Below are 13,121 nucleotides of genomic sequence, written 5' to 3'. Positions count from 1 at the left end.
CAATGCTTTGATAAAATCCTTAAAATTCACATCAGCCTTTTTTAAAAAAGAAAAAAAGAAAGAATTTAGATATTCTTGTAAAAAAGACCATTTGATGTTATAAAACCAGAGCTATAAACAAAAATAATGAGAAAGACTGGCAGTCCTACTGTGATGTATGGGATATGCAGATTAGACCTAAAATAAAGCTGTAGGAGATGTACTTTGAAAATCAATTCCTTCAATAAAAACCCATCAATTGAAAGAAAAGAAAATACATTTTAGATTTTTCTTTTAAAAAATATAAAGAAGTATATCTTCTTGGGCATTTAGGGTGAAACTTCTGAAATTCTCAAGCTTTGTTATTTTAAATTGAAATAATTACTCACCATTAGGATTAGTATTATCCAAAGCCTCCTTTATCATCTGTTAAATAGATTCCAATGGCATTTAAATTTTGCTGAAGGTCCGGAATAACTTTAAGTTCATTTTTGTGAATGTTGATGTAAAACTGATCTTTATCTCCTGGAGAGAGATAATCACCTCCAGTTAGAGAGGAATTTTCATGTTTTTCCTTTATGTTTTAAAAATAAAAATAGGTGACAGTAAGTACACATAAATGTGTAAATTGGGGGAAAGGAACAGAGGAACAACAAAAGACAAAAGGCAAAAGAGAGCAAAAGACAAAGTACATTACATAATGTCATCTACATAAATTCTGCAATACCAGATGTGTACAAGAGCCTTCAAAATACAGCCAAAACTTACAGAATTAAAGGGAGGAATACATGAACTCACAATCAGAGCTGCAGATTTGAATGCCTTGCACTTAGTAATTAATAGAACAAGTAGAATAAACATAACTAAGAATTAGAATATCAACCAAACTAACAAACAATCTAACCTGATGTATATTATAGAACACTACCCAACAACTACAGAATATATATATATAATATATATATAGAATAAATATATATATATATTCTTTCAAGTGCACATGGAATATTCACCTAGATAGGCCACATACTAGTCTTTAAAACAAATCTTAGTTAATTTAAAAGAATTTAAATTGTGCAAAATAAATTCTCTGACCAAGGCGTATTAAATTAGAAATTGGTAACAAGAAGATACCTAGAAAATGTCCAAATACCACTTGACGGGATGAGCACTGGGTGTTATTCTGTATGTTGGTAAATTGAACACCAATAAAAATTAATTTATAAAAAAAAAACAAAAAAAAAAAGAAAATGTCCAAATACTTGGAAATGAAATAGTACATTTCTAAAAAAAACTCATATTTCAAAAAAATTATTAAAAGGTAAATTAGAAAATATTTAAGATATTATCAAAGCATAAAATACAAAATTTTGTGAGATGCAGTGAAAGGGCTCAGAGGGAAATCTGTAGATTTAAATGTTGGAAAGTATAAAATCAGTAGTATAAAAAGTACAGGCATGTAATTCTTTTTTAAAAAATTCTTGTTTATAGTTGTATAATATAGATGCTATACTTTATTTAACTAATCTTCAATTTTTACACTTATTTTGCAATTTCAAATAATTCTATAATGAATAACTTTATGCATCTATATTTTCGCATTGGTGGAAGGTATCTTCAGGGAAAATTCCTAGAAGTAGGATTGCTAGTCAAAAGATAAATGCGTATTTTACATGCTCACAACCTATAGAGAAATGCCTTTTTCTCTACAACTTGACAAACAGGATATGGTGTCAAGGTTTTCAATTTTTGTCAATCTAATGGGTGAGAAATTATATCTCCATTTTAGCTTCCATATTTCTTGTTATAAGTAAAATCAAACATCTAATATGTTCATGGGTCTTTTTATATATTTTTATGATTTGTACATCCATGGCTTTTGCCCAATTTTCTATATTTCTTCCATGATATACACTGCAAATAGTTTCTCCCATTTTATTTGTTCTTTGACTTTACCTATGGTATCGTATTAATAGACAAAATTTAGGGTTTTTAAAATTTTTTCCAAAACTGTTGCCAAAGAGCTATCTATGCTTTCTTCTAGGTGTTTTGTGGTTTCAGGTCTTACCAGCAAGTCTTTAATCTATTTTGAGCTAATTTTTGTGCAGAGTCTAAGACAGCAGTCCAGTTTCAGTCTTCTGCATGCAGCTGCCAAACACTACTTATCAAAGAGTCTGCCTTTGTATATTATATATTTTTGCCTGCTTTGTCATGAATGAATTGACATATGCAAGGGCTTATTTCTGCACTTTCTGTTCTGTTCCATTGATCTATGTTTTTATGCCAATATCATACAGTTTTTATTATTATAGCTTTGTAATAAAGTTTGAAATCAGAAAGTAGGATGGCTCTAGCTTGTTCTTTCTCAAGACTGCTTTGGCTAACAGGGTCTTCTGTGGTTCCATACAAATTTTAAGATTGTTTGTTCTCTGACTATGAAAAATGCTATTGGAATTTTGACAGGGATTGTTATTGAGTAGATTGCTTTGGGTAGTACGGACATTTTACAATATTTGTCTTACCAATCCCTGAGTATGGAGTATCTTTCTATTTGCTTGTGTCATCTTCAATTTCTTTCTTCAGTGTCTTATACTTTTCAATGTACAGATCCTTTCACCTCCTTGGTTAAATTTTTAATTCTTTTTGATGTAATTATAATGGGATAGTTTTCTTAATTTCTTCTTCTGATAGTTTATTAGTGAATAGAAATGCAACTGGTTTTTCTATATTGATTTCATATTCCATAACTTTACTGAGTTTATTAGTTCTAACAGAATTGGTAGGGCCTTTAGGGTTTTCTACATATAATATCATTGTATCTGCAAATAGTAACAGTTTTACTTCTTTCTTTCCAATTTGGATGCCTTATATTTCTCTTTCTTGCCTAATTGTCCTCAGTAGGACTTCCAATACTATGAATAAAAGCTGAGCAAAAGTGGAGAGAAAAATTACAGTATAGGGAATATAGTCAATAATACTATAATAATATTTTGTGATGACAGATGGTCACTGTCACCACATTTATCATGGGGAAAATTGAATAAAACAGAATTGTTGAATCACTATGTTGTACACCTGAAACTAATATAACTTTGCATGCAACTATATTTCAATAAACAAAACAAAACAAAAATGTTAACAAGAATGTGCTCCTTGTCTTGTTCCTGATCTTAGAAGAAAACCTTTCAGTTTTTCACCAATGAATATGTTGGTTGTGGCCTTGTCACATATGGCTTCATTATGTTGAGGTATATTCTCTCTAAACCCACTTTGTTGAGATTTTTTATCATAAATGGATGTTATCTATCATAAATTCATATTTGGCAGTTTCTATTAATTTAAATATACACTTACAATATATCCCAGCAATCCCACTTCTAGGTATTCAGCTAAGAAAAATGAAAAGATATGTCAACACAAAAATATGTTTATAAAAGTTTCACTCATAATTACCAAAACCCAGTTCTCACTTCAGCAGTACATATACATAATTACCAAAACCCAGAAACAATTCAATAGCTTATCAATTGGTAAATGTATAAATTGTACATTCATATAACGAAATAATACTTATCAATAAAATGAAACAAGCTATATACAAATGGCTGATGAATATAAAGTATAATATACATTGTGAACAAAGCCAGACTCAAATGAGCTTCATATGTTGTGATTTCATTCATGTGACATTCTAAAAAAGGCAAAACTTTAGAGTCAAAGAATAGATCCGTAGTTACCAGGAATGAGGGTTCAAGGAGAGAATGGGGTACACATGGAAACAAGGGAACATCTGGGTGATATATTCTTTTTGTTTTTTTTTAAAGATTTTATTTATTTATTCATGAAAGACAGAGAGAGAGAGAGGCAGAGACACAGGCAGAGGGAGAAGCAGGCTCCACGCAGGAAGCCCGACGTGGGACTCGATCCCAGGTCTCCAGGATCAGGCCCTGGGCTGCAGGCAGCGCTAAACTGCTGAGCCACCCGGGCTGCCCTGGGTGATATATTCTATGTGCTGTTTAATAACAGTTACATGACATTATTTTCAAATACATATTTTACCATATGTAAGTTTACATTACAATAAACATAAATTTGCTCTAAATCAATGTAGTAGAGTGGCTAAGGATACATTAAAAAAAAAGATAGGCATAAAGTATACTTTGGTAGCTTTGTCAAAAGTTTTCAAAATTATTTTCTAATCATTTATAAATAAATGATTCCAATAAATTCAGGTCAGATATACCTAGTGAATAATCTCAGAGAATAAATATAATCTAGTAATTTTCTAGTACTACTAGAGCAAAACTACCTACAATTTTGAATTTGGGGTAAGCTTAGCAATCTTTGCCATACAATTTGAACAAAAATTATATAACCCAGTATTGTGTTGTTTTATCCTATTTTTTCTAATCCGTACGGTAACTGTCTAATCCTGTGTTGTTTTAACATGAAAACCACTGCTTGTCATTCTAGACGTAGGCAATAGATACATATTAAGTAAAACTCACCTGTGACTTTAGGAATTCTCAATTCTAGGAATTCTGTATTGCAGAACTCAGTTAAAAATCCTTGAATGGTAATCTTGCCATTTTCTGTAACGCAAAGTCAAATTTGGCTGAAAGAATTACTGCTTCTGAATTAATATGTCAGAAGGTAATAGTCAAGTTATAATAAAGGTGAAAAGCCTGGGAGTCAGCCTGTACTATTCTTTCTTCCTTAACTTCTGCATGCATATGGGAACCTTGGGTGGCGCAGCGGTTTGGTGCCTGCCTTTGGCCCAGGGTGTGATCCTGGAGACCCGAGATCGAATCCCACGTTGGGCTCCTGGTGCATGGAGCCTGCTTCTCCCTCTGCCTATGTCTCTGCCTCTCTCTCTCTCTCTCTCTGACTATCATAAATAAAATAAAATTAAAAATTTTTTAAAAATTTAAACTTCTGCATGCATATGATTATCAATTTCCATTCAGTTATTTCCAGATACTTCTTGAATGTATCACAAGGCTAGTTAACACCTACGTTTTTACAACATCATTAAAAATCTATGTCATTAGACTCATTTCTCTACATTTATTTTCCACAATGCAGCAAGAGAGGTCTTTCTCTTTAAAAAAAATCTAGTTATGCCTCTGAATAAAACCCTTCAGGAGACAGAACATGAAAGACTCCTAACTCTGAGAAATGAACTAGGGGTGGTGGAAGGGGACGTGGGTGGGGGGTGGGGGTGACTGGGTGACAGGCACTGATGTGGGCACTTGACGGGATGAGCACTGGGTGTTATTCTATATGTTGGCAAATTGAACACCAATAAAAAATAAATTTATAATAAAAAAATAAAATAAATAAAACCCTTCAGTAGCTTCTACTTGCCCCAAAACTACAAAAAACAAAAACAAACAAAAAAACCACATTGTGGGTAGGGTAAGAGGCTATAGACCAATACTCCTTACAAATGTGTTAAAGTCTAAGTAAAATACTAGAAAACAGGATTTAGCAGTATAATCAGAAATTAAAGTTCTAGATACCTTTAAGACATACAGGGGATCCCTGGGTGGCTCAGCGGTTTCGCGCCTGCCTTTGGCCCAGGGCACGATCCTGGAGTCCCGGGGTCAAGTCCCGGGATCGAGTCCCGGGACGGGCTCTTGGCGTGGAGCCTGCTTCTCCCTCTGCCTGTCTCTCTCTCTCTTTCTATCATAAATTAAAAAAAAATAAATAAATCTTTTTTTTTTTAAAAAAAGACATACATTCTCATGGAGGGCAATTAGGCTTTCAAGGAGGAAAACTAGTTCTTAGAGAAAGAGAAAAACTCTTAGCTGTTACTATGGTTTGTGGCCACAGTACATCAGCAAATATTTATCTGTGGTATTAAATGTTCATGGGCTATGGGGCGGTGAAAAAGAACAAAAATGTCCAGAGTCCAGAAATAAACCTCCATATGTATTCAGCTAATATTTGACAAGGGATCCAAGAACATCCAATGGAGAAAGGACAGTCTCTTCAATAAATGGTGTTGGGAAACTGGATAATTATATCCAGAAAAATGAAATTAGGCCTCCATCTTACACAAAAGTTACCTCGAAATGAGTTAAAGACTTAAATGTAAGATCTGATATTGAAAAAATCCTAGAAGAAAACAAGGAAGCAGCTTTCAGACAATGGTCTTGGCAATGATTTTTTTGGATGTGACACCAAAAGCACAAACAACAAAAGCAAAAATCAAGAAGTAGGCCTTAAGTAAGCTCCAACTTAAAAGCTTTTGTATAGCAAAAGAAACAATCAGCAAAATGAACAGGCAACCTACAGAATGAGAGAAAATATTTGCCAACCATATATCTGATAAAGGGTTAATATACAGAATATATAATTCACACAGCTCAATAACAAACAAAATGATGAAAAAAAATGGAAAAAATGGGCAGAGTAACTGTATAGACATTTTTCCAAAGACATCCAAATGGCCAACAGGACATGAAAAGGTGTTCAACATCACTAATCATCAGGGAAATGCAAATCAAAACCACAATGAGATATCATTCAAACCTGTTAGAGTGGCTATCATCAAGAAGACAAGAGATAAAGGTTTGCATGGATATAGAGAAAGGGATTCCTTGTATACTGTTGGTGGCAATGGAAATTGATGTAGCCACTATGGACAACAGTTGGAGGTTTGCCCCAAAATTAAAAATAGAACTACCGTATGATCCATCAATCCCCCTAATGGGTATATATTTAAAGGAAATGAAAACAGGATATTTAACAGAGATCTACACTCCCATGTATTTTGTATCATTATTCACAAAAGCCAAGATATGGAAACAACCTAAATACCCATGAAAAGGTGAATAAACAGATGTAGCATATATATATATATATATATATATATATATATATATATATATATATATATATATATATGGATCTTGAGAGCATTATGCTTGCTTAAAGGAAATAAACCAGACAAGGACAAATACTGTATTTATTACTAATTTGTGAAATCTAAAAAAGTCATGGTAGTGACCATTGGTAGTTGGTAGTTACTAGCAACTTAGGAGGTGTGGTTAGTTGTGAAGATGTTAAAAGGTACAAATTTGCAGTTAGAAGACGAGTAAGTTCTGGAAATGTGATGCTATGCCAACCTAATATGATATTATATACTTAAAAGTTGCTAAGAGACTAGACCTTAAATGTTCTTACTAGAAAAAATAAATTATAATTATGTGATGTGATAGAGGTGTTAGCTAACACTATGGTGATAATCATACTGCAATATATATGTATCAAAGCATTATAACCCTTAAAGTTACACAATGTTATATGTCCATCTCAATTTTGCAAAAAGGAAAAGAAAAATTCTATGGAGACTGAGTGAAAAAAAATACCTCCAAATCACTAATATTGAGAATGGAAATGAAGATATTTATTGCAGATCAGGGAGATACCAAAAAAGATTAAAAAGTAGATGTCAACGACAACTTTATCCAATAAATTTGAAAATTCACATGAAATGGACAAATTCCTGTAAAAACACAGCCTGCCAAAATTAATAAGAAAATATAGTATTTTTTTGTAATCCCATACAATTTAAGAAATTAAATCAATAATCCAGAACTTTCCCATAAATAAAACTCTAGGCCCATTAAGTCTTCACCTGTGAGAGTTCTACTTAACATCTGAGGAAGAAAAAGTCACTTACAGAGAATAGAAAAATAAAGACTACTTCCCAACTGTTTTGAAAATGCAGCAAAGATAATATTCAACAATACTAGTCATTAAAATAATTAAATTATTTTGTACATTTATCAATATCTGCTTCCCTGAGCCAACACCATGTGTAACAGCCTCTGGTATTCCTGGATATCAGCATAGTTTACCTTCCAAAGGGTTAACACCCAGCAAAGGACCTCAAAGACTGTTGTACTCCATGCATTCTGATTGAATACTGTCCATGCCAGTCAGTTCGCAAAGTAACCTCATCTCCCAAGCACCACCACCTACAGGGATAAACTAGGCCCTGACTTATGCCTCTGTTTGGTTTCATATGGCTCAGGCTTGGCACACCAGAGCAGCACTGGTATTCCCCAGTCATCCCCCTGTCACTGCCACAGGCTGCCTTCCATTTGCTGTGTATCCCATCCATACATCTCCCACCCCCACTGGTAGATAGATGATGGCCTTTATAATATAAATGCATTTAAACTACTAACCACGTTCAGGTACATTTCTTAATATTTCATTAAGTAAAACATTAGCTGCACAAAAGTCATTGTTCATCAATAATGCCTTGAGGTCAGAGACATCAATTAGATCATTCTGGAGAATTTGGGTGATAGCTAAGAGTAGCTGTGTAGCTGAAAAAAAAAAGAGCAAAGACAAATATTTCAACAGCAGAAATAAGATTATTCACTTTCACTTAATAAGCTTAGACTGCATAAAATATTTTTTTAAAGATTTTATTTGAGAGAGAGAGAGTGCATGCTCATAAGAGACAACCCGAGCTGGGAGGCGCAAAGGGAGGGGAAGAAGCAGGATCCCCCTTGAGCAGCCCAGGATCATGACTGAAGCCAAACACAGATGCCCAACCAACTAAGCCACCAGGCACCCCAGCATAAAAGAATTTTACATGAAACTACTCGTATAGTTTTAAAAGCCATTGTGTATTATAATAGCCAGCAGTTAAGTGAAAACCTACTAAGTGCTAGAGACTGTTTCAAATACTTCTGCTTCATCTATTTAAGCCTTATAATAATTCCAAGACAGGCATTATTATCCCTATTTTTGAGATGAAGAAATTGAGATTCGTGAGATTAAGTGATTTACTAAAGAATATATCGGTAGTGAGTGGCAGGGCCAGAATTCAAGTCCAGGCACTATAGTTCCAAAGCCCATGCTCTTAACTAATATGCCTTTTAAGTTGACATCTGTAAGTGATCAACTTTATACCTTTGGCTACATAATACTCCATATATGGCCCCTGAAATAACTGTGAAGCATTACAAATAAATTTATATCAAAATTTGCATTATTTAACTTAAAGTTATGTTACAGAGACAAAATAGATAAGAAGCAGCAGCAGCTGCTGTTGCTGCTACAAGTCATGCTCTTTGTATTTAACTTATAGCCCCATAAATCCTGACAGCTTTGGTTCCTTTCCAATGCCTTCAAACAGTTGTGGTTCTTGACGCTGTTTAATTTAGTCCAGATTTTACTAGTTATTCTCAGCAGGAGAGTTGGTTTGATAAGCTACTCCATCATACCCAAAGTAGAACCAGGTGGATCAAGCTTACAGGTAATCCTGATGCCCTGCTCGGGTTAAAGATTACTGCTTAGGTTATTACTTTACCACAAAGCTATAGTAATCAAAACCATGTGGTACTGGAATAAGAATAAATAAAAATCAATGGAATGGAATTGAGAGTCTAGAAATAAATCCATACCCTTATGATCAATTGATTTTTGACAAGGATGCCAAAACCATTTAATGGGGAAAGAATAATCTTGTTAACAAATGATGCTGGGATAACTGGATATCTGCATCCAAAGAATTACAATGGATTCCCATCTCACACCATATACAAATATTAACTCAAAATGAGTCAAAGATTGAAATTAAAAGGCTTAAACTATAAAACTCTTAGAAGAAAACATTAATATAAATTTTTATGATCTTGGATTATCTTTAGGCGTGACTTCAAAAGAAGTAACAAAATAAAATATTAATTTAATTCCACCCAATTTAAAGACTTTTGTACTTCAAAGACACCGCCACCAAGAAAGAAAAAAAGGCCCACAAAATGGAAGAAAAGATTTGCAAATCATGTGTCTGATAAAGCTGTAGTATCCAGAATGTATAAACTACAACTTGACAACTCAATTTCAAAATAAGCAAAGGATACATGTCTTCAAAGAAGATATACAAATGGCCAATAAACACATGAAAAGATGTCCAACATCATTAACCATCAGGAAAATGTAAAACCAAACCCTGGTGAGATCCTTGTTAGACAAGACTATCCTTAGACAGTAACAAGTGTTGACAAGGATGTAAAAAATGTACATTGCTGGTGAGAATGTAAAATGAGGCAGCTGCTTTGAAAACACTCCAGCAGTTCCTCAGGCTGAATATAAAGTTATCATGTGACCATTAATTCCATCCCCAGGAATGGGGATGAAGAGAAATGAAAATATACATCTATACAAAAACTTGTACTCAAAAAATATACACCAATGTTCATAGCAGCATAGCATTATCCATAATAGCCAAAAAATGGAAACAACCCAAATATCTATGAACTGATAAATGGCCAAAGAAAATGTGGTATAACCATATAATAGACTATCCCACCACAAAAAGGAATGAAACACTCATTTATGCTCTAATACAGATGAATCTTGAAAACAATATGCTAAATGAAAGAAATCTGCCATGAAAGTCACATATTCTATGATCCCAATTATATGAAACACTCATAATAGGTAAATCAACACAAACAGAAAGTGGATTAGTGGTTGTCAATGGCTGGGGAGAGGTGGATATAACTACCAAAGGGTACAGGGTTTCTTTTTGAGGCAATGAAAATGTCCCAGAACTAGAGTGTGATGGTTGCACATCATCATCCACACACCTAAAAATACTGAACTGTATACTTTAAAGGGATGCTTTTATGGTATGTGAATTACATCTCAATACAAATGTACATCTGAATTGCATCTCAGCCTTTGGGCTAAGATCAAGTATAAAATGTACATCTGATAAATAATGCTACCAGTTACAAAGATGTACTAATTTTAGAGAGATTAAAATGCAAAAAAGAAAAAATGTGAAAAGCATTTAGAAATACATTATTAACAGAGGTGTCTGCATCTGAGGAGAGTTCTTTGGTAGGTGTTCTCTGTAGACATGGGGGTTAGGAAAAGATGCCTGTATTGAAATGGTCTCCCTAATTTCAAAGATGATGAGAGGAACTTCGGGGACAAACATGACAATGTTAACTATTAGGACATATACACACACTCGAAGTAAGATGCAATAGTGTAACCACAGCAGAAAATATAGGACTATCAACTACATTAAGAAGACTTTAACTTACAACACAATGGAGTTGACTCTTTGAAATGTGGACTTTCTTTAATTCTTGTAAAGAAATCTTTCAAATTCACCTCCTTATTATCTGAAAAGTCAAAATCAAGTATGCTGATTGATATGCTTGGCACGAATTGGTACATAAAATAAAGACTGATTTATGATATCTAAAATTCCATTCTACCTTATTTTCTATCTCAAATGATTGAAACTATTTCAACATAATTTTTCAAACTTTAAGAACCATTCATTGAACAGCTGATGATATTAATAGCTAACTTTTTTTGAGTTCTTACTCAAAATAACTTACATAACTTTTCAGTTCCTTATATATAAGTATCCTTTTATAATGCTTTACATTTATTAACCAAAATCTTCACAATAATTCCATACAAGGGCAGCCCCAGTGGCTCATTGGTTTAGCGCCGCCTTCAGTCCAGGGCCTGATCCTGGAGACCCGGAATTGAGTCCCGTGTTGGGCTCCCTGCATGGAGCCTGCTTCTCCCCCTGCTTGTGTCTCTGCCTCTCTCTCTGTGTGTGTGTCTCTCATGAATAAATAAATAAAATCCGTAAAAAAATAATTCCATAACATGTGTATGCTTGATCTGCCTATCTTTAAAAGATGAAAGCAAAGAGAAATTAAATAACTTGTCCAGGTCACAAAAGCCGAAAGTATTGAAAGCTATAGTATTTGAACTGATGCGATAGTGTAACCACAGCAGAAAATATAGGACTATCAACTACATTAAGAAGACTTTAACTTCTTAGGGCAGCCCCGGTGGCGCAGCGGTTTAGTGCCGCCTGCAGCCCAGGGCATGATCCTGGAGATCCTGGATCGAGTCCCACGTTGGGCTCTCTGCATGGAGCCTGCTTCTACCTCTGCCTGTGTCTCTGCCTCTCATTCTCTCTGTGTCTCTATGAATAAATAAATAAAAAATCTTAAAAAAAAAGAAGACTTTAACTTACAACACAATGGAAAGTTGGGTAGCACAGAAACTATCACACTGCAAGTCCCTAGAGATGCTGTATGAACTACAATATTCTACAAATACATGACTAAGTTATATGAAAAGGAAATGATAAGTTAGGTGAGCACAGAGATCCAGAGTAGGAAATAGCGAGTACTAAGCCTACAACTATTTAGGGATATGTATCAGATCCCATAGTGGCAAGGTGCTTTACCTAAACGCTCATGCATATTCACAAAAGAAAACTTGGGTCCATAATACATGAAGAGTTTGAATTTATTTTTTTAAAGATTTTATTTATTTATTCATGAGAGACACATACAGAGAGGCAGAGATGCAGGCAGAGGAGAAACAGGCTCCATGCAGGGAGCCTGATGTGGGACTCAATCCCAGTACTCCAGGATCACGCCCTGGGCCGAAGGCAGGTGCTAAACCGCTGAGCCACCTAGGCATACCAAGAGTTTGAATTTAGATACCAAATACAACTGGGATGTTTAAAGAAGTTCAATCCTGTGAAAGGGAGATTAAAATATTGTATTCACTGGCCCAGATAAACAACAAGGAGACCTAAATATTCATAAGAGGCAGTGAGGAAAAGAAAATCTCCTGTAAAAAATCTCCAGCATCTCCTGTGGGTTGGGAGTCTAAATTTACACTACTCTAAACCACTAAAGAATATACCATGATATGAGAAACCCCAGATCAAAACATAAAAATTGACTGAGGTCAATAATAATCTGTTTCCTGGCAAATGCAATAAATAACCAAAATGTGATGGGGAGGTACTCTTAATCCTAAAACTCATGGGATTCCCATGGAAAAAACAACTAGATGGTTAAGATAAGCCCCAAATAAAAAGCCCTAAAACCAGTGAAACTCATCAGCTTCTAGAAGTATTCCCACCTGATTTGATGCCTAAGCATGGCTATATAAAGGAAGAGATCAAGTACATATTACATGAACTTAAAAATGTAAAACAAAGGTAAATATATGCCCACCTGGAAACAACCAAAACTAAATAATTGTTTTGAAATGTAGAGACGCTTTGGGTATATTCTTTGGTTAAAAAACAGAACAGGACAAGTACTATAAAAGGA

General features: G+C 34.2%; 1 protein-coding gene across 1 annotated transcript in view; it reads right to left on the bottom strand.

Annotated features, from left to right (window-relative positions):
• Positions 1–4,288: 4,288 nt before the first annotated feature.
• The window catches only part of EFCAB13 (EF-hand calcium binding domain 13), a 75,371-nt gene continuing 66,538 nt past the window's right edge, over positions 4,289–13,121 (bottom strand). Inside the window, 4 exon segments of the mRNA XM_055311552.1 lie at positions 4,289–4,425; positions 4,428–4,571; positions 8,181–8,324; positions 11,067–11,144. Of these exon segments, the coding sequence (XP_055167527.1) occupies positions 4,289–4,425; positions 4,428–4,571; positions 8,181–8,324; positions 11,067–11,144 (503 nt within the window).

Source organism: Nyctereutes procyonoides, unplaced genomic scaffold (assembly GCF_905146905.1).
Source record: "Nyctereutes procyonoides isolate TBG_1078 unplaced genomic scaffold, NYPRO_anot_genome, whole genome shotgun sequence".
NCBI classification, from domain to species: domain Eukaryota; kingdom Metazoa; phylum Chordata; class Mammalia; order Carnivora; family Canidae; genus Nyctereutes; species Nyctereutes procyonoides.
The sequence above is the reverse complement of the archived record's forward strand: the minus strand, read 5'-3'. Positions and strand labels throughout refer to the sequence as shown.